We start from the raw sequence: 23,270 nt of genomic DNA on the forward strand, positions 1-23,270 counted from the left end.
GGGTACCAACCCTAGCTTGCTGTTCTTTATTTAATCATTTCTTTCTCCAATGTTGAGATAGTGGTCAAATTCTGACAGACAAGTGCATAACAGAGTTAGTAGCATCTTTGAAACTGTCAAGTGATTCTTAGTCCTTCAAAAGCAGAGAACAATTACTTTTGATCGGCACATTACCCTGGAGTATGTTGATTATTTGAGACAAATGAATCAATGTAGTTGAACTCAAAGACACTGACTTCAGTCTACTACATTTACTAAATCTATGGAGTCTTTATATATTATTAAAACTCATTAAGTAATTTAAATTAATTGTCATAATGCAATTACTAGACTATCACAATATAATAAATATATATCAAAATGCTAAAATATTTGGATCAATAAGTGGAAGTGATACATTAAAATCAGTATCCTCTTGAGCTCTCCCTGGACAAAAAGTGCATGGAGCAACTGTGCTTTCAATCAGGGATCAATCTTCAAAGAGGTGTCTGATAAGCAAAAGGAAGGTAAGCAATACAATTTAAAGCAATGTAATATGCTTTTTTGGTTTTTTCCATCCAAAATGTGAAGAAATTTGTGAAATATTTATTGATAAAATTTAACATACTCACCACTACTACCAAGAAAAAAAAAGAGGTATTAAAAGAAAAAATGCAATTTTTTTAAAAGAGAGAGAGAGAGAGAGAGAAAGAGAGAGAGAGAGAATTTTTAATATTTATTTTTCAGTTTTTTTTCGGTGGACACAATATCTTTGTTTATATGTGGAGCTGAGGATGGAACCCAGGCCGCACGCATGCCAGGCAAGTGCTCTACCGCTTGAGCCACATCCCCAGCCCAACAATGCAAATTTTATGAAATAAATATCTTTGCAAGTTGCCTGATTATTCAGGTCACTTTTAAAAAATGTTTACTGTAGGCTGGCTAGTAAGTCAGGCAATATGGAAAGGTTAGAAAACAATTTTAAATATTCGATAAGAGATGAAATCACCACTAGCATTATAAAGATGTATCACCCAAACTTTCTTGTAGTAGTATAAAAATAAAAAATATTTAAAGACACCTTACCTGAAACTCCTATAGGGGGTAATTATTTCAAAAGACTGTTTCACAGTTCGGTCCACTTGCTTTACATTCGCTACATTCATAGGAATTACAGTAATACCAAGTCCACTCTTAAAATCCTAGTGTGGAGAAAAAATATAAAAAATTATAAACACACACACACACACACACACACACTCTGGATTCTGAAAATACAATCTTTTTTTCCTAAGATTCAATAACTTCTACAAATTTTACTACATGTATAAGGAATTAAATATATCCAATTAGAAAATGGATTGAGTTTTCCTTTTTTTCCTTTTCTGGTAGTCACTTTCAATATAATAACACCACTGTGCCATTCTAAGCTTGGCATCTGGTCTATTGATAAAGTATGGGTGTCTTTCACATAAAAGGTAAGTTGAGAGTAGGCCACAGACACTAACATATACCTTGCTTTTGAAAGTAGTCACTACATTTACCTTTATCCATTCTGTAAAGGAAATTAATAATTAATAACCCTTACCATGTTTTAAGTATTTTTCTAGGGGGGGAGGGTCAAAGGACAGTATGAAATTAGCACAAGTACTATTTATATGAAAAGACGGAGAAACTGAGGCTCAAAGAGAGAAGGTAGAAAGTGCAGCTGATTGTACATGTGGAAAGGAACTGAAGCCCAGGCTGCCTGACTGTCCTTTGTTTTACTACATTGGATTATCTCTGCCGGGCCACATTATTTTTCTCCTCATTTACTCCCAAACAAAGGCATTACCTGTTTTATGAAGTATACAGTTTTATCTCACATTCAATATTTTATTGTTTTCTTCTTCCTTCAATCAAATTCTTAAAAAAGCTTGTCTAATGCTACTGTGGTATGAAAATTACCATTTTTCAACATCTACATCTAATATATTCTGCTAGTCTCAAAAAATTACAAAATTATTCAAAAGGTTACAAAGAGACTGCATTATAAAAGCACTAAAGTTTGTAACATATTATCTGCTCGTATGGGTTTTGGAATTTGATTTATCAAATAAATAATCTCAACACTTTATAAAATATAATCTGTGCCTCAAAGGAGGAATTATCTATGTGAACAGATTTAGATTAAATGTGCTCTGAAAAATATTGGTTCATATTCAGTAAGGACACTTAGCAAAGACTATTTAGGAAGATTAATTGAATGAAGCAATTCAAAGACCTCTTCTCTTTGTCACGCTTGTTACATGAAAGAAAAGTAAAAAACTATTTTCCCAGGTATTTTCTCTCTTATACCTATGACAGGCCATAGGTTTGGTCAATACAATATAAATAACTGGTGGTGGGGGTGCAGGCAGACACATCTTAGAAGATGAAAGCCTTTCACCCCCGACATTTCCATCCTCTCGGGAAATGACACCTGAAAACATAGACATGTTAGAACTTCAGATTCCTTGAAAGGAGAAGCCTCAGGACAAATATTTGTGACTGGAAGATGTCAGAATGTGGAAAAAACCGGAGGACCCCGTCCAATCCCCAGATAGCATTAAAACTCTCTGGCATGCTTCAAGAAACTGGTTAACAGGCTGGGGGTATGTAGCTCAGTGTTAGAGCCTGGCATGCCAGAGGCCCAGGATTCAAACCTCAGCAATATTCCCCCCCAAAAAGATTGGTTAAAACAGATCCTTATCTTTTCAAGTTGTTTGTTAGGATTTTGTGTTTAATATGAATCCATTCTTGAATGATAAGTAAAAATCAAGTAAGTTTAAATCAAATTTTCCCCTACATGTAAAGATTGAATTCAGAGTTTTTAGTCACAAATTGTAGAAAGGCTTCAAAAAAAAAAAAAAAAAGTACAGATTTTCAGTTAGAATAAGAACATATTTTATTTAGAAAAGAAGTCATCAATTGAATTTTTTTGACAAAAGAACAAATGGCTCATCTTATTAGGAAAAAAAGGCAGAAACTGAGAATCAGTAATACAAAAGCAAAGATGCAGAGGAATGCTAAGTGTTGTAAAATAATTAGAATGGGAATAACAGTTCTACTTTGTATATTTAGCCCACTGAATAAAAAAGAGTACATAATACACTGTATATGGAGGAAAAAGAAGTGAAGTTTTTCCAATCAGCCACATTTAAAAAGCTACAGCATTATCAGTACAGGGTTTTACATATTAAATTGAAAACACACACAGATACACGTTCCCTATCACCCATACCAAAGCTTCTGCTGCATAATGCAACTGCTGCATAAATTCCCAATGCTTGTGCCTGGAAACTGAAGCCCTTTTTTATAAAGAGGAAAGTGAGGAGTACCAAAATCAGAGTTTTTAAAGTAGCTTTATGATGGCTCACTTTGGTACAGAGATAAACCCTAGAATAAAATAGTATACTTGGATTGTACATTCTTCAAACAATTCTTCATGATGAGGCTTTTGACATGAGCTGGATATCTGACAGCTCCAGATTATATTCTCGGATGGGGCCCTGACTTGCAAGTACTCTATGTTGCTAAGGGCAGAAACACATAATAATCTGACCATTAGACTAGCAGATGGTGAGAATGACAACCTTTTATGGAAAGTGATGAGCCTCATCAAGGCTCCTGCCTGAATAGATGGCCCTGCACCTCTACAAACGAGTCATGAAATTTCTGCATCTAAAACTGTGATTTCTGTTGAAGTAAGAGAGGACAGGCTCCATGCTCCAAATTTCTCCCAAGCAAGGCAAGGTTGATTTTCTTTTAGCTCGGAAAATTGTAACCCATTTATCAGCTACTTGCCATGGCCATATGGTTTTGAGTAATTAGAGTATCCACGAAGCTCACCAGCACAAATTGACTGTAAAATATACTCCAGAGTAACAAAATAAATGTCAGTGCTTCTGAAAGCTATTAAATAAGAAACAACTGCACTTCCCATTAAAAATATTTTTGGTAACATTAAGCCATTTTTCTCAAACAGTATTTCAAACATATTGAGAATATTTCTCATTACTAAATGCTCATCAAAATTATCTGTGGTGATCTCTCCTTCCCACTTGAGATATTATTCTATGCATCCAAAGGCAGAACCTAAGAATCTTTAATTTACAAAAACAAAACTACAATCCCAGGGAATGGGATTGTAGCTCAGTGGTAGAGCACTTGCCTCAAAAGCCTGAGGCACTGGGTTCGATCCTCAGCACCACATAAAAATAAATAAAGATGTTGTGTCCATCTACAACTAAAAAATTAAAATAAAAAAACTACAACCCAAGATCCTCATATGTGGTCAATACTGAGAAACACTAGTTACAGAATTTAGACCCTATGATTCTGCAATACTTCAATATCATGACATAAAACATTTCTCTCATGCTTTGTATTGAATGAAAAAAAAAATCATGCCTTCAGTGTATACAAAAGCCATGTGACATTATTAAGACCTCTGGTTAAGAATAAGCCTGCCAGAACACAACGACATGCTGGCCCATCAGGATCCTAATTGTTCCGGGTGCCAAATCCTGTGCTAATATTTCAGAGGTTTTAAAAGCATCTTCATTGCACTCCATAATTGCTTCAGTATCTATTTAGGTAGCGCTCTGAAGTTTATAAACAGCCATGAGCTCTCATTTGATTTTCTGAATTATTGTATGAACCAGGGAGAGATGATACTGCCATTTTTTAAATGGGAAAATTAGTTCTGGCAAAGCAGTGTTTGTTAAGTACCTAGAGTGTGCCAGATATTTTGCTAAGTCCTATATCTGCACAAAAGTAGAAGCAAGGTACTTGCCTTGGGGAAACTTAAGAGTCTGGGAGGGAATAAGAGGGAGTTGCTATACATGTAATGAAAGAAAACTGCCTGTCATAGGCTAAGCACTGAATCCAATCCAAAAGAGAGACTTGTGTCATAAAAAGGCTTTCCAAAGGAAAAAGAACAAAACTCAGGCCAGATTATATTCAGGTGTCTGTCTCTCTATTTCGGTTCACATGTTCAAAATTAGGGATGATAATGATACCTGCAGCATCCCCTCAGTGAGGATTATATTAATGCAGTAAAAATGCTTAGAAGAATACAAGGCACATGGTGCATCTCACATATGTCTAGTTTATTATTATCACTGTTATTTTCTACATCTTAAATTTAAAACCAACCAAACATTTTACCTATTAAAAAGTTCATTACAAGAAAACACAAGGTCAGAGATAACTACCTGACATAAATGTATTTTTTTTAAATGGAATGAAATGTGAATGTTAAATGTTCATGAAAATTCAAAATAAATTACCCATTAACTAGGAGCAGATTGTGAACTCTACTCTCATTTTGAAAAATAAGCACAAATCAAGAATGAGCCAAACAGTCAACCTTTAAAATGCTATGAACTGGAATGAAAAAAACAGCACGTAAATTTTGCAGGTAAAACTGTATTACTGTAGAAAGTAAGAACTAAAAACATATTGTAGAGTAAGCATTAGTTCACATTTCCTTTTCTGTGACAGAATGCAGGATCTCAAAAAGCATGGATCCCACCACCAGCAAAATGACAAGCACATGTGGCTTAGCAGATCTGGGCACTGAAATGGTGGCAGTAACCAAGTGGGCAACGGGGTGTGGCGGGGAGACCTAAGGGACAATCTTGGCTGATCCACTTAAGAGCAAAAGACCATTGACAAGTTATGTAGGTTATCTCGACCTCAATTTCCTCATTTATGAAAATGGAGTAATATCTACCTAACAGAGCATTGTTACAAAAAGTAAATGAGGGCTGGGATGTAGCACAGTGGTAAAGTAATTGTCTACCTGTATGAGGGTGTGGGTTCAATCCCCAGCACTGTGCAAAAAAAAAAAAGGTAAATGAATAAGTAAAAACTTAAAAACTAAAATATCTTGACAACTCTTTTATTTGAAAGTTCTAAATGTAGAATTTATCTTCAATAAAAATATTTACATTTTATTTATAATGGACTGAAAGTATTTACAGCAATTATTCTATACTAAATATTCAGATAGTATTCATAGTAAATATTTATCAAGATACTCAGATGAGTTATTTATATAAATCTGTGGCAACAGAATATGGCTAAAATTATGCTTTAAAACTACATACTACAAGGACAAAAATGAAAGTTTGATTACTAAACAGAAAAATTTAGGAAGCATTTGTTAACCCCAAATTTGCTGAAATCTGAAATCTATTTTTGGAAATACTGGATGCTAGGTTTCCCTGCCAGGAATTTAAGAACTCGGTGCTTAAACATTTGTTGAAAACAGATGTGGCATTGTATGACATTGGCACCAGACTTCCTGGGAAACACCAGATGCAGAGTTTGGCCAGATACAGAACCCAGAAAATGCGAGGCCACCACCTACATCCTGCAGTTTCTTTCTCTGCCACACAACCCAGAGCCCTATGAGGCCTATTTAAATTCTATTAGAGTTTCCTTCCTATGCCAGAACACCAGGGGACATTATGTTGGGGGAAAGCAGGGGGATGAATTTCTTGTTATACCCTGATTTGAGAATGCTTAATCAAGTGAGTTTATGCAGTGCAGACCTCAATGCCACAATTATCATCAAATGGATACCCAAACCCACCAAGCTAGACATCTGGTTGTAATGAATTCCCTAATATTAACATGATATTTTAAAAACTCATCAGGAAAAGATGGGAGACTGGCTGTCAGTTAAAAAAAAAAAAAAAAAAGAATGGAAACCAAAGTCAATTGTCTTAAATTTGCTCACGTCCATTTGCAGAAATTCCATCCAACTAACAATACCATGTATGTAATACATATATTTCAAAGTATGTTCACATTTGATTATCTTGTTTGAAATTTTTGTAAACATTGGCTTGTTCAGTATATCCATATCAAGATAAATAACTTGGAAAATAATAACTGTCCCACAGAACAGAAGATCTATAAACTTTCAAATATTTTTTTCAAAAATTAATTATGCCAACAGAACTTCTGTAAGACAAAAACAAGAAAATAAAATCCCAATGAATAAACAGAGACATAAAATGAAAAGATACTTCATAGTGAAAAAAGTAATTGAAAGTGAAAAAAAAATCTTTTTAAACTGTCCAGTTGGAAAACATCTATAAGTGATCATTAATTCAAGTAGGATCCACATATGTTTATGGTGTACAGCTGCTGGTCTGGAATTCCTGAGCACACAAAAATGAATAACATAAATATTCATGCTATTAATTTGGGATTGTAAATACTATAATTCTCTATTAAGACTAAACTGTAACTGATAACCTAGTCACATAGCTAACAGCATTTTAAATATAAAAAAAAAGGTCACAGGAATTCTTGGCCCCCAAAAGAAAAAAAAAAAAAAAATATATATATATATATATATATATATATATATGACAAGACAGAAGGCTGCATATAAAAGGCTACAAGAAATTTCACATCCTTATCACTGTGTTACTCCAATCAGAAAGTAAGGTTCCAAGGAGCAGAGATCTTGGGGATTACCACTGCCCTAATACCTAAAGCAGTGTTCTGAAATGAGAGGGGGTGCCCACATTTGCTAAACAGACGGATGGATCTAGAAAAACAACACTGTACTATAGCCTAAGCAAACCGTTTTATACAAAGTTGATATGATAAAGTGGAAAAACTGCCTTAATCATAACATACTACAAGCATATAAAACACTGCAGAGAGAAGAAACACAAGAAAAGTGTAAAAATTAAAACAGGGCAGGGCTGTGAGATGGCACTAACCATGTAAGGCATGACATTTAATTTATGTGATAAGGGCAGTGCAGGGTTTTGCCACAAGGTAATTAGGTAAAGATTTTTAGTGTCAGTTTTGACTATCCATTTTCCTCTCAACAAACATTTTTACATATCTCCTCATGGTTTTTCCTACTTCTTGTAAAATAAAGCCTATCTGAAAAAAATACAAAAATAAAAAGGTGTGAGGCAACACCTAATAAAACATTTCCTAAGGTACTTCTCCTATGCAGCCCAAGGGCTACCGCAGGTTTCAGTTCCTATGATGTGCTAATGAATAAAAGGGAGTGAAAGAGGTTAAAAAAAATAAAGTAAACCTTTGTACTTAGTAATTAAGAAAACCAGAGCATGTGTTAAATCCACACTGACGCACATTAGTTATAGAGTTAAGACCAGCCAGTGAACCGTGAAACCCCCTTATTGCCCTCATGCCACTTCTGCAGAAGAGAAAGGGAATTTCAAAGGTAATGTCATTAATTACAAGTGTTTTAGTAATTATTTTAACTTGGAAAAATGTACACTTTCGATTTAGTATAAAAGATTCAATCTCCCATCTTCGCGGTACACGAGCTTCTTCTTTCATGACTCTTCAGCTCATACTGCTGAAAGGCCCACTCCTCCACCTCTGCCCACTGTCACTCTTTGAAGTGACCACCAAAGTCGATTACTGAAACCATGCATACATTAAAAGACATAAAACAGATAATTATTCCTGTGTCACAGGTCAATTTCTTTATTTTTCATTCTCTCTATGCAATTAAGTTATGTGGGCAATAAATTCACAGTTTTAAAACAACAAAAATAATTAAACCTTATTGCCTAGCACTATATTAGATCCAACACAAATGAAGATACACAACTTCAATCCTCACACTCTCTGTAGTTTTATAATGAATAGATTTTTTTTCTATCAGCTTAAAAAAATATACAAGATTACTGTGTGTGTGTGTGTGTGTGTGTGTGTGTGTGTGTGTGTAAAATTTTTAGGAGATGCATCAAAATATTTCATTACCTCTTATGGTTTGGTTGTGAGGTGTCCCCCAAAAGTTCATGTGTGAGACATCAAAAATGTTCAAGGTGATATGATTGAATTATAAGTGCTATAACATAATCCACAGGCTAATCTATTCAATGGATTAGTAACTGACAAGACTACCATATTGTGTCACTGGAGGTGTGCCTTTTGGGTTTTAAACTTTGTCCCTGGTAAGCTGAGCTCTTTCTCTCCTTCCTGGCTCTCATGAACTGAGTGCTTTCTTCCACCACGCCCTTCCGCCATGACTACAGAGTCCACCAAGTACAATCTCTGAAACTAGAAGCCAAAATGAACTTTTCCTCCTCTAATCTGTTCTTGTCAGGTCTTTTGGTCACAGAAAAGGAAAGTAACTGGCCTAGGGATTATAGTTTACCAGACAAGGTTTAATTTAAAAATCTGGACTTTACAACTCTAAGCTTGGCTTCCTAGCAGTTAAGTCAAGCTTTTTAAAGTTTAGGTTGAAAAGAAATTCAACATCATTTAGCACTGTTCCTAAAACACAGATTGAGGCCCACACTGGTATAAAGCCCTCTGCACTCAGGAGAAAGACAACTTCCTTTCTTGGCAGGCACCCTATACTTCACATAAGCTCCTTCAACATGTGGGATAACCAATAAACCACCATCCTCTGGAGAAGAAGGCATATATCAGAACATAAAAATATATGAGGCTGTGATGACATGGGCAGGACCTGAACTTGTATGGCCTTCCTTGACTTCTCCACTGGGGCTGGAGCCAACTTATTCCTTAATACTTCACTCAAGCACATGTGCTTTAAGATCTGACTCCATATGATGAGATACAATTATAAAATTAAAAAATAAAAAACAACAGTGCATCCCAAAACAACAATGCACTTTTTTTAAATTTTGATTTTATTTTTTTATTTTTTTTAATTGGTTGATCACAACATTACAAAGCTCTTGACATATCATATTTCATACATTAGATTGAAGTGGGTTATGAACCCCCAATTTTACCCCAAATGCAGATTGTAGAATCACGTCGGTTACACATCCATAATTTTACATAATGCCCTATTAGTAATTGTTGTATTCTGCCACTTTTCCTATCCCCTACTATCCCCCCTCCCCACCCCTCCCATCTTCTCTCTCTACCCCATCTACTGTAATTCATTTCTCTCCTTGGTTATTTTCCCATTCCCCTCACAACCTCTTATATGTAATTTTGTATAGCAATGAGGGTCTCCCTTCATTTCCATGCAATTTCCCTTTTCTCTCCCTTTCCCTCCCATCTCATGTCTCTGTTTAATGTTAATCTTTTCTTCCTGCTCTTCCTCCCTGCTCTGTTCATAGTTGCTCTCATTATATCAAAGAAGACATTTGGTATTTGTTTTTTAGGGATTGGCTAGCTTCACTAAGCATAATCTGCTCTAGTGCCATCCATTTCCCTGTAAATTCTATGATTTTGTCAATTTTTATTGCTGCATAGTACTCCATTGTGTATAGATGCCACATTTTTTTTATCCATTCATCTATTGAAGGGCATCTGAGTTGGTTCCACAGTCTAGCTATTGTGAATTGTGCTGCTATGAACATCGATGTGACAGTATCCCTGTAGCATGCTCTTTTAAGGTCTTCAGGGAATAGTCCGAGAAGGGCAATAGCAGGGTCAAATGGTGGTTCCATTCCCAGCTTTCCCAGGAATCTCCATACTGCTTTCCAAATTGGCCGCACCAATTTGCAGTCCCACCAGCAATGTACAAGTGTACCCTTTTCTCCACATCCTCGCCAGCACTCCTTCCAGAAGCTAGCGCCCAGCGAATATAGGTATACTTTATTGAGGGATCGAGATGAGCTTTAAAAACTTGAAAAACAATTTGCAAGCCTTTCAACAGCAACATCAACTTACGTGGTGGAAATAGTAAACCTATATTTTCATAATTCTATGTGTATTTTTATTTTGAATAAACTGAAAGAAGTTTTGGGTTTTTAATTTTTTCCCCTCCCCCTGACTCCAAATACATTGTCATTTAATATAGCCTCTTTTTAAAAATCTGCTAGGGTTAAAAAAATAAATAAAAACCAGAGGCCTCTCTTCGCTTTAAAAAAAACAAAAACAAAAAAAAATGCACTTTTTAAAGGTACATATATAGGCATGTCAATGCGTACAAAAAGTCTTGAAATGTATGAATACCAAAAATGTATTTACTTATCAAAAATGGAGAGGGGTCCAATTTCAGTGCTTCATTTTTTTTTTAAGGAGAATACATTCATTACTTAAGTACATGGAAGTGTATCTAATTAACAGATTTCTCTGTAACTACAGCACAATCTAATATAGCACTAAGCTCATCATCCATTATTGGTCTTGTGTAGCTTTTCTTCCTTCTTAGTAAGAAGAATGCCCAACCTGGCACACATTATTTATTGAGTGAATACCCCCAAACTAGGCAAAGAAATGATTGACAAAAAGAAACTCTGGGCTATTTCTAAAAGGCCCAGAGTCAAAAAATTTCTTTTCAACCTAGACTTTACAGCTTTGTATGACTGTTAAGAAGACAAGAGTTATGAAGTCTAGATGTTAAATCAAACTTTGCATGGTAAATTCCTAAATTACTTAATCATGGGCTGGGGATGTGGCTCAAGTGGTAGCGCGCTCGCCTGGCATGCGTGTGGCCCGGGTTCGATCCTCAGCACCACATACCAACAAAGATGTTGTGTCCCCGAGAACTAAAAAATAAATATTAAAAATTCTCTCTCTCTCTCTCTCTCTCTCTCTCTCCTCTCTCACTCTCTCTTTAAAAAAAAAAAATTACTTAATCATTGTTTTCCTCATCTATAAAACATAGATGAGAATATCTTCTTCCTACCATAGTAGGTATGATTAAAAGAGAATATATACAACTAAATTAGCATAGTACCTGATACTCAATGAATGGGAATCATTATTGTGCCTTTCATGCTCAATCACTAAAGAAATAATTTCATATATTTTTTGCTAATCAGAAAGTGTTAATAAAACATTTAAAATATCTGCCATCTAGGAAATAACAAACTTGACAATCTTGCTAATGTTAGCAATGAAACAAAAAACATGAAGTCCATCAGGTCCGTAAAAGTGAAAAAAAAATGAACAATTCTGCAGAGTAACTTCCATACAGATACAAGCAAATCATGCAATTTAAATCTTGATTCCAAAAAGAAAAGTTTTAATCATCCAACTTCACAGACTGAAAATGCTCCTATTTGGTTCATACACATTATTAAGCTGTACATCACTGTTCTTCTTGAGGAGTATGCTAACTATCCAAGTTATTAGTATGCCGGCAGTGCTCAATGATGCCTTCCACAGTTAATTGGCTAAGAAATCTTATCCAGAAAATTTAATGAATAAGTTCACACTGAGGTTCAGAGGATGCCTTGGATAAAGATCTATAGCAATTTAAAAAAAAAAAAAAAACCCTACTGCTTGTTTTGAGTGGCTATCTCAATTTTTGTTATAAAAACATTTATACTTCACCTTACCATAACCCATTATAATTTATCATAAAATGAGTTCATCTTAGATCAGAGATCCAAAGCACATGTTTAATTCCACAAATAATTATAAAGCACCTAATATACTCTAGGATAAAGATTTAAAAATGAAAAGGTATCCCCCCCAAAAAACAAAAAGAATTTTCTTTTATATATTAAATTCCAGAAATAACTACAGAAAATATAATATACAAAATCAAATAAAGCTAACAAGGCTCAATAAAACTTTATTTCATCATCAGTATCCTCAAAAATATTTAAATTCTTTATTCAGTCTTTTCATATTAACCAAATTCAATAACTCAACATTCAAATATGTTTTATTTATGCACATGTATGTTAGAAAGATATGTTTGTACATATATACACACACATATATATGCATTTTATATATACACACATGTATCTCACTTATCTCTAATTAGTTTTCCTATAAAAAAATTTGTTAAAAAAAATAAAATAAAATTTTCTAAACTCAATTGACTATGTTACCTGTTTTTATATTTTTTCCCTCAAAAAAGTAAAAGAGGCATAACAGGTACAGAACTGGGTCTATTTCATCAACATCTACATTGGTTCTTTTTTTTTTTATATAGTTATGTATGAACAGAATGCTTTATTGTGTTTATTCTTATGTGGTGCTGAGGATTGAACCCAGTGCCTCACTCAGGCTAGGCAAGCGCTTTGCCACTGAGCTACAGCCCCAGCCTCTATATTGGTTCTTTTCTTTTCTTTTTTTTCTTTTTCTTTTTTTTTCTCTCAGTTGTAGTTGGACAATATCTTTATTTTATTTATTTATTTATTTTTATGTGGGGCTGAGGATCGAACCCAGGGCCTCGTGCATGCTAGGCAAGCACTCTACAGCTGAGCCACAACCCCAGCCCCAACACCTGCACTTTAGATACTTATTTCTTTATTTTTATATGGTGCTGGGGATTGAACTGAGGGCCTTGTGCATGCCAGGAAAGCACTCTGCCACTGAGCTATAGCCCCAGCCCCTATATTGTCTCTCTTGTAGTTTTATGTTACTTCAACTAAGGAATGTGTTTCAAAAATTATTTAACAATTCTATTTTCTTAGTCCCTTAAAAAGGTGATATCCAATCTCAAATATGCAGACACATTTCTGAAACAGAAAATTTACCAACTCTCTTTGTTACAATTAGTACAGAACTCACTGCAAAAGAAAAACTAAGACACTAATAATGCTGACTACTCACAATTGTTACTACAATCAAAGAACATCAATCAGCAATTAATATAGCACTGCTCACCTGTTCATTTTTGCAAAGCCACACGTTGCTTCCCTTTAACACAGTAAAAATTTTGGCTTTATATCCTCTCAGTTCAAGATATCCACACTTCTCAGGTGCAACAGCTGCTTGAGACTGGGAAGTGAAGGACTGTGATTTCAATGCATTTAATAGTATGCTGATCCAGTCATTTCTCTCCTCTGAAAATAGACAGGAGAAAATACATAAGTCTATATATAAGTCACACAGATACAAAAAAAAAATGTCATCAAGGAATCTGCTTCCTTGGATATAGATTATTCACAATTTTTTCCCCCACAACCACATTCTAAACACTACTGGGGGCAGGGACAAGAGTCCAGCCCTCTAAGGAAAAAGAAAAAACACTTACTACTTGGTTGTTACAGAACCAGTACCACTGGCTTCTGGTTGCTTATTAGAAGTACAAAATCTCTGCGGATGCAGTGGTGCACACCTATAATACCAGCAACACAGGAGGCTGAGACAGGAGGACCACGAGTTCAAAGCTAGCCTCATCAATGTAGTGAGGCCCTAAGCAACTCACTGAGATCCTGTCTCTAAATAAAATATATAAAAGGGCTGGGGATGCCACTCAGTGGTTAAGTGCACCTGGGTTAAATGCGTGGTACCGAAAAAAAAATAGAAATACAAAATTGCGGCCCCACTACAGACCTTATGAATCAGAACCTACATTTTACAAAGAACTCCAGGCAACCTATATCCTTTTTAAAGCATGAGGAATACTCCTCAGATGATTCATGAGACTGGATTTTTCCTTTCAGTAGAAGAAAGTAATACTGCAACCCAACAATTAATAATTGAATATAGCAATTCAATCACCAAAATAGCCCCAAAACCCAGTGTCGTAACACTGCCCTGAAATTCATCCTTCCATTCTACTTCCAGTAACAGCAGCAGCTCAGCTAGCAAATCAACACTTGGTCCTCCCACTCCCTCCACAAAAGTTAAGTGACCTTCAACTATGCACCACACACTGTGTTAGGAGGACAAGAATTTGATTTGGTCCCCAAAGACCAATCAAAGCTATAAGTCAAGTTAGATATGAACACATAATGGAACACAGAATAGTATAAATGTCATACAAATGGTATCAAATAATATATGAGTCAATTCAGTTGAGGTAAGTGATTTGCTGAAGGTCATGCAGCAAGTTAGTATTAAAATTAGGACAATCAAATGTTTTAACACTCATACAACTGTTTTTGACACCATAGGTAAAAAGGGTTATTTGTGTTAGCTCTTGTGGATGAGGAGCAATTCTAAATGGGTTTGGGAGAGGGAAGAGCAGAACAGAATTTTGAGCAAGGACAACATAAGAACACAGGCAGGAAGAACCAACATCTGTTAGGGACTAACTTAAGTAGATTTATAATTCTGAACTCACAAGGAAATAATGGGAAATACAGCTAGAAAATCTGTGCTGCCTTTTTGAAGAATTTTGTTTTTATTACAGAGGCAAAAAGCAAAACAAAACAAAAAAACATGTTGGGATTCTTAGCAAGGAAGGACATAATTAGGGTCATTAAGAAGATGACGAGTGGGCCAAACTGGAAGCCAAGACCAAGAGTGAGGCAGTGGAGCCTGTACAGTTCCAGGAGACGGAAGCAGAAGAATGTGGAGGGCAAAGCATGGTTGAGGATTTGAGTACATCTGATGGATGTTCTAGAAAATAAATAAAGAATACAAGGTAGCTTGATGTCACAAGTGGGCAGGCAAAGGCAGGCGGTTCCACAGGACACCTCAGGTGTTCAGTGCCCTGGCACAAACACTTGGCAGACTGACAGTCACATACAAGCAAAGGAAGCCACTCCACAGGGGTGGAGTGGTGACACAGAGAAGTGGGCAAATCCTGAGGTAGGACTGCATCTATGAGACCAGAAAATGGGCCACCAAACAATGAGGACGTGCTTAACAACTCAAAGGGGGAAAAAAAATATCGAAAACAAGAACAAAACCAAGCAGAATGAATCTCAGGTAAGAAAGACTTTCAAGGAAAGAGTAAGTAGGGCCAAAATTTGAGAACTAGGACAGTTTCTCAGATCCTTCTAAGAAAGTTCTACCCACAGCAGCTTCACTGGGGACTGAAATTAAGTTTCTATCTTAAGATTTGCTCAAATTCAACTCTAAAATCATTTCATAAGGAGTCTTAATTTTTAAATTATCTTTATTCCTGCTCACCTATTTAAAAAAAAAAAAAAAAAAAACTAAAGGCAACAGTGTCAATGACTCAAAGCCAACGTATTTATTAAAAACCTATACATTTTTACAGGGGTTATGAAATCCCCAACAACTGATGCTCTCAGGATAAAATATTTACCAAAATGTTCCTAGCATTGTTATGTATCCTAAAGTGAAGACGTCAGAGTACTCAGGTAGCTAAATGAATTAATAGGCAGTGACTCCCTGCAGTTTTACATCTACATAAACAGATCCAGATTGCACTATGATAGTATTCTACATTTTTAGGAACAGCTAGAGAGCTTCCACTTAACTGGGTTATTACTTATGATCATTAGTTTCACACAATATGTCTCTGCCAAGTAAATGTATTAATGGCTTTTATTTGTTTGCTTGTTTGTGTTAATCGACATGAATCATTTTGAAATGTAGGCTACAATTAATGAACTGGGCCATAGTGTGGCCTTTTAGGTCACTGTTAGTATATATCTCAAATTTGTAGGAATTAATTTGAAACTGGCAATTGCTTTTTTTCTTCTTATGTATATAATGGCAGCATTGCAATAAAGGTTCCCTAACATTCTCTTGCTTCTGGGGACCTCCATTACTAACAGGAAGCAAATAATTATGAAGATTAAGAAGAACAAGAATTAGTAGCAGCATTCAGTCTTAATTCTCCATGTTGTAACAGGGGTCTCTTTCATGCAATATAATTCCTGCTGCTCTTCCACTAACAACTTACTTTAAACCTGACTTTTTTTTTCCCCTTACTCTTATCCCTCTTCCCATCCCCAGCCAGGAGGGAAGCAAATTAATACTCTCCTGTACTAAGCAGAGTTATCTGCTCTTCCACTCACTGTACAAAAGAATAAAGAAACCCCAAACCTGGAACAATATCTCTTTCAAGGATGTAAGTTAAATATTAATTATATATACTCATAATAGTACTTGGGAAACAGCTCTTACACCCCCTTTTAAAGTTCTTGTTCCCCCAGCAGTTAGAATGGCAACCTCTATGACATGAGTTCACTGCCTTTCTCCTTCGATAACAAAGCAATAAAACTTCTTTTCCTTTTTCTTTTGTTCCATTAGTGGTTCAGCATCAGGGATAAGATCACCAGGTTTTTGGAATCAATTCTGAGAGAGGACAGTGAAAAACTAATGCAAACACTGTAAAAGAGCAAGCATCATTTGTATCTGGCTTTGCGACATGTGTCTCCTTAGACATGGGTGAATGTGCTTTGATAACCCACAATACTCCAAACCGAATTATGATTTCCCCTTGGAAAAAATGACTGGGGCAAAGCTAGAAACTGTGCCAGCAGCTTTTGTCTGCTCTTCACACTAAGATACAGCAGTCCTCCTTACCCATGGTTTCACTTTTGCAGTTTTAATTACCTAAGGTCAACTGTAGTCAAAAAATATTAAATGGAAAATTCCAGAAATAAACAATTAATGAGTTTTAAATTGCACATTATTCTAAGAAGTGTGTTAAAATTTTGCACTGTCCCAGTGTCCCACCCAAAGACATTAGTCATCCCATAGTCCAGTGTATCCATACTGTTCTGTATATGATACTCATCAGTCAGTCAGTAATCATGTTACCTGCCATAGTATTGCAGTACTTATGTTCAAGTAGTCCTTGTCTTATGAAATAATGGCCCCAAAACACAACAGCAGCAAAACTGGCCATCTGGATATGCTACAAACAAGCTGGGAGGTACTTCAAGTAAAAAGGTAAAAGTACAATAAGAAATTCTGAGAGACCACATTCACATAAATTTTATTACAGTATACTATAACTTTTTTACTTCATTATTAATTATGGCTATTAATTTTTTACTGTGCATAGCTTATTAAATGAACTTTATCATGGGTATGCACAGATAAGAAACAACATAGTATATACAGAATCTGACTATGACTCAGTGGATTCTGGGGGTCTTGGAATGTACCTCCAGCAGATCAGAGTGATATATTACTACTGTTCTTTCATTCCATCCAATAACATGTATCTATTGATTATCTATCTTTATCTTCACACTGTACTATGCATGATTTCCTTGTAAAAATATGCCCTACCTTAACTATGGCTTTGCATTAAGTGTAGTATTCCAGTTAGGAAGAAAAGCAGCAGGAAAAAAAAAAAGAACAAGTGATTTTGCTAGAATGTAAACCAAAGACAATAGTGATTTCTTCAGCCTGAAATTAGTTTTTTGAGGTTTTCAGAAATGTCAATTTATAAGAATCAAAAAAGGAAATTAAACAAAAATCAACAGAAAAGACTCAATGTTCTCAGACTACCGGACTTAGCAGTAGGTCTAGTCATCAGTAAAAAATGATTGATTATACCAGAGATAACTACATTACAGACATGCAAACCATCAATAACATAATTTTGCCAGGCATGGTGGCACATGCCTGTAATCCCAGCTACTCAGGCAAAAGAGGCAGGAGGATTGCACAAGTTCATGTCTAGCCTGGGCAATTTAGCAAAACCCTGTTTCAAAACAAAAAATTGTTAAATGGGCTGGGCATGTAGCCCATTAATAAAGTGCTTGCCTAGCATGTGTGAGACCCTGAGTTTAATCACCAGTATCAAAAATCATTAATATCATTATCATCATCATCTTTATTATCATCTAACACGATGTGGCTTGTTCTTTGGACCTTTACTGTTGATTAATCTGGTTGAACAAAGATCTCTCAATGTCATTCATGACTGACATTAGGGAGAAAGTACTACATAAGGATCGTTCATCAAATACACAATCACTTCACCATACAAATATTTACTGAGCACCTACTATCCCCAAGACTGAAAACCGGGAGTGAGAGTGAACAAGGCAGATCATGGCCTTACTCTCCCATAGTTTATGCTCTAGTGGGAGGAAGATGGCAGTAGGAAATTAGATACTCACTACCATATGTTACAAGTGACAAAGCACAGGACGAGGGGTACAGGAAGTGCTATTTTATATAGGGTAATAGAAAAAGCCTCAGAAAAATAGGGGTGGTAAAACAAAAGCCTAATGGCCTTGGAAGCAATGGAGCCAGCCCTGAGGGTGCCTGGAGGTGAGCACGCCAGGATAAGAGGGCAGCAGCTGGCAAGGCCCCATGGAACAAGAGGTGTGCACGTTAAGCAACAAGAGACTCCTGTAGTTGAAATGCAGTGAGGGGGTAGGGGCGTGGAAGAAAATAAGGACAGAGACACCAAGGCCCCACCATGGAGGGGCTTCAGAACATTAGAAGTACTTTACTCTCAATACGATAGAAACACAAGGTCCCTTTGAAGGGGACTGACATGATCTGACTTTCACGTTGAATGATTGCTCTCACAGTTATACTGACAATATGACTGTCATCAATCAAGGAAAGTGATTAACATAACTCAGGCAGAAGTGGTGGCTTCCAGTAGAGAGGCAATGGTGAAAGGGTTGAGAAATGGTCAGTGTCCAGGCATATTTCCAACATCAAACCGACAAGAGTTGATAATGGAGTGGATATGAGATATAAAAGAAGGAAAGGACTTAAGAATGAAAACCACAATTCAAGTCCCAGGCACATGAGTCTCCATCTACAGAGATGAGGAAGGTCACAGGGGAAGGTTTAGTGGAGAGAGTGAAAATAAGTATTTGCCATTTTTAAGTCTGAGATGTCACTAAACACCCATGTTGAATGGTCAGCTAAATATACAGATCTGGAGTACAGAAAGAGATCAGAGGACATACATATTTGAGATCAGGCACTTTAAACCCATGAGATCTTCTTCAAAACCAAATTTGGGGCCCAATAATATGATATTTTAAAAGAAATTGGGAATCCTAGCAAGTTCATGAACTATATCAGAAAATTCCAAAACACCATTAATTAAGTCTGTAAAGCAGATACTCATTGACCATTGTTAACAGCATTAAGTAGGGTAAGAGAGTAAAGGACTATAGGTACTCCACGCCTTGCTTCTAAAAACACTGAAGATTTCAAAAGAGGGATGAGACTGCTTGTACAAAACAACTAAGGAGAATTTACCAAGCATATTTTAAAAATAAATAAATAAATGACTACTTTCCAGTATCAATATCACAGCCACCACTGGAAAGTTTATGGTGTTGCCTAAAAACGGCTGAGAGCTCACCCACTTGCCTATTTCCCAGGGTTCTTGAACATGTTAAGGTGGAAAGAAGAAACACAGGACCCACAGCTAAGAGCCAGTCAGATAATGTCCTGAAAGAAAAATCCACTCAGAATTCTTCAGCCCTCTTCTAATCATGACAAGCGCCTACTCAAAATATCACCTGTTACAGGTGCCACAGGAATACAGACTGACCAAACAGATCCTGAACTGATACACTCTTTGCTCCAATGTTCACCATTCACCCCAATGGTTCTGCTTGAGAACAAGAAGTCAGACTAAACTTTGCATTTGAGGAAGAAGAGTATTTTATAAATGTTATTATTTCAATAAAATTCACTTTCCACTAATAGAATAATCATATTTAGCAGGAAACCTAAAGGAATTTAAGCCTTAAGTGACTTGTATGGACAAGATACCAAACTGCAAACCTGTCTTAGCCTTGCGAATGGGTGGGGAGCAGTTCAAAAACAGTGACACTGGTTTCAGGGAAGACAAAGGCAGCAGTTGTACATAGTCATTCAAAACCTCTTCACTAAAAATGAAGGAAGTCATCTGTTATGTTATCAAACTCAAACCATTCCCCTTTCTGCCCATAACATTGATTCTGCTTCATTAGATTGAAGCAAAATTTAATTTAGAATTAAGTTCATTAAGCCATTTTTTTCATAAGACACTGTAGTTGATTTCTCACTTCCCACAAAATAAAACATAATCAACCATTTATACACGTTGGGGGAATGAATATTTTATAAAACAAATTGAGTATCTTCTTAAAGGCTCCATACTAAAATGCTAACACACAGGTAACACACATGTATCACTTACACATAAGGACATATACACACTAGTACATACAAATTTTAAAATGTAAGTTGTTACTATGAAAAACCTTCCAGTCAAAATAACTTATTCAGTAACTCCACGTGGAAACAGTCTCAGTATTTACTGAAGCAGTGTTTCCATGGTTTCAAAAATTAAAGACCTATGATATAGTTAACAAAAAATTTACACTAAAAATAATTAAATTCTTACACTGTTTATATCACAAAAAATTATCTACATACAACAGGATTTATTGGCCAATTATAAACATGCAACTTTTAAATTAACAAAAAATTCACACCAAAAATAATTAAATTATTACACTAAGTTTATATCACAAAAATTATCTATATACCACAGGATTTATTGGCCAATTATAAACATGCAACTTTTAAATTCATGTGGATTGATACATTCTACTTAAATAAAATGTGTCGCCTTAAAATAAATACATCTATAGAGATTTTCAGTTGTCTACCTTAAGATGCAGGTTGTATGGCATATGTGACATTCACTTCAAGAGGCCAAGTGGAGGTGACAAGCACCTCAAAGAAACAGGCAGTCACCTCTAAGGGCAGTAGAAATCAAAGCATAAGGAAAGACTGTCACAATGGCCCATCTAGAGGAGCAATACTGAGTTATCAAGAAATATAGGAAGAGAACAAATATGATTTCAAATGCAAAACCCATATTAAGCATCAAAACTGTGAGCAAATTCTGAATTTTAGGCAACGATTCACAAAAGTGGCTCCTCACATAGGCAATTCTTGATAAAATGCTCCAGGAAAGGGATTAGCCAACTGAAAGTAACAAGACTATTTTGTTAAAACAATGACCAAATTTAGGCTACAAGCCACACAGTTTGCTGACCTTGGCTTTAGGGCCACAGCTTCTGATATATATGTATATATATTTAATACCAAGTAAGAAACATTTTTACATTAAATCCATGCAATGTATACAACTATGTTTCACAATATAATATTTACTATAAGAAATGCACTTTATCATTTTGATGTTGTTGCTTTGAACAAAACAAAAAAAAGTACTTTAGTTTTTGGTACCATCATAAAGAAAGATCATGGAGCTGTTCTCACAAATCAGCAAAAATCTAGTTTGAAAAAAAAATTCTGCAGTGTGAAGGTTAACTAGGATGCATTAATTATTGATCATCCCAAGAAAAAAACTTTCTAGTAATATATAATATTTATTGAACTGTTTGTGTCATACACAGAAATATAGTCTAACAATCTGTGTTAGATAACACCATAGTAGTTTCCAATTGCTGGTAAATACTTTCATCTGTAAAATGGGATAATAATGGTACACACTTTTAAGAGTGCTATAAAAATAAACAGGTAGACTAGACTGTCTTTGGCACACTTCAAGTATTTAGTTAGTTTTCCATACCATTATTACTCAAAAAAAGCTTTGAAATACTTTGAAAAAAATCAAATAAATAATGTATCTATGCTACAATAAAAGCAATCCTTAATATAAGTTAAAACTTCATTTCTTTAATTAAGGAAATGACCTTACCTATGTTACTTCAAACTGGTGAAGTTTATAATAATGACATTTTAGATAGTCAAACAAAATATAAAACAGAGAACTTTTAACTCCCCTTGCTTCTTATTCCCCAACTAAACAAAATCCAGAAAAGATTCCTCTGTACATGTTTAGATACAATCCAGAAAACACTTGCCATCTTTACATCAATTTTTGCCATCAAGGGACCCATGATAGATGATGAACATGAAAAAAATTCAAGAAATGAAAAAGATGCTTCAAAATGTGAAACAGAATGGTGTGCCTGTGTCCTAAGCTGAAGCTAAAAACCTGTCCTATGTAAAGTAAACTTCCTTATAAAATCAACTTCCTAATAGTTAAGAACTGTTTTTGCATATTAAATAGCTATTTTGCATTACCAAAATAAGAGCTTAAACTGACTTCCTTGAGAGCACATCCCTGCTACTTTTTTGACTGCTGTATCTGGCATTTGAAAGCTCCTCACTAAATTTTTTGCTCCAAGAAAGGAGTGAGCAACCACACACAGACAATTTCTCTATTTATTTAGGATTTAACATTGTGCATTTTAAAAATAGTTTTAAAACACGAATCATTTAAAAGTAACATTTTAACATTTCTTCACATTTCTTTTTTAGCTGGTTTGTTAAATCTGGTCAAAAATCAATGTCCACATATTTGAAGGGATAAAGAAATAATCTTACCTTCTTTTTCTACTCTAAACACAAAAGTCCTTTGTGTTGTAACAACTTCAAATTTGTTGTCTCCTTGAACTCGTACTGTAGACACAGCAGAAATGGGAATTATTCCTTTTGAATACATCTCCTGTATTGGTTGAAGAAAAAGACACAGTAGAATGAAATTCTCTTGATCTTATCAGAAAAGGAATGACATAGTATTTACAACTCTTCTTTTACGATTTCAATCCAATTTTTAAAATGACATACAATTCCACTGATTTAATTTCCCAGAAAGAAAACTATTAATGCCCCTTTCTTTTAAGGGAGATGTCTTATCA

General features: G+C 35.3%; 1 protein-coding gene across 1 annotated transcript in view; it reads right to left on the reverse strand.

Annotated features, from left to right (window-relative positions):
• ARAP2 (ArfGAP with RhoGAP domain, ankyrin repeat and PH domain 2) overlaps window positions 1-23,270 on the reverse strand; it is a 188,698-nt gene that overhangs the window by 113,111 nt on the left and 52,317 nt on the right. The window contains exons 8-10 of the mRNA XM_081303707.1: window positions 22,957-23,077; window positions 13,570-13,748; window positions 1,066-1,181 (exon numbers count right to left, since the gene is read on the reverse strand). Coding sequence (XP_081159833.1) covers window positions 1,066-1,181; window positions 13,570-13,748; window positions 22,957-23,077 — 416 coding nt within the window. The remainder of the gene's footprint in view (window positions 1-1,065; window positions 1,182-13,569; window positions 13,749-22,956; window positions 23,078-23,270) is intronic.

This window comes from Spermophilus citellus (genome assembly GCF_964194105.1).
Source record: "Spermophilus citellus genome assembly, chromosome: 8".
Classification (NCBI taxonomy): domain Eukaryota; kingdom Metazoa; phylum Chordata; class Mammalia; order Rodentia; family Sciuridae; genus Spermophilus; species Spermophilus citellus.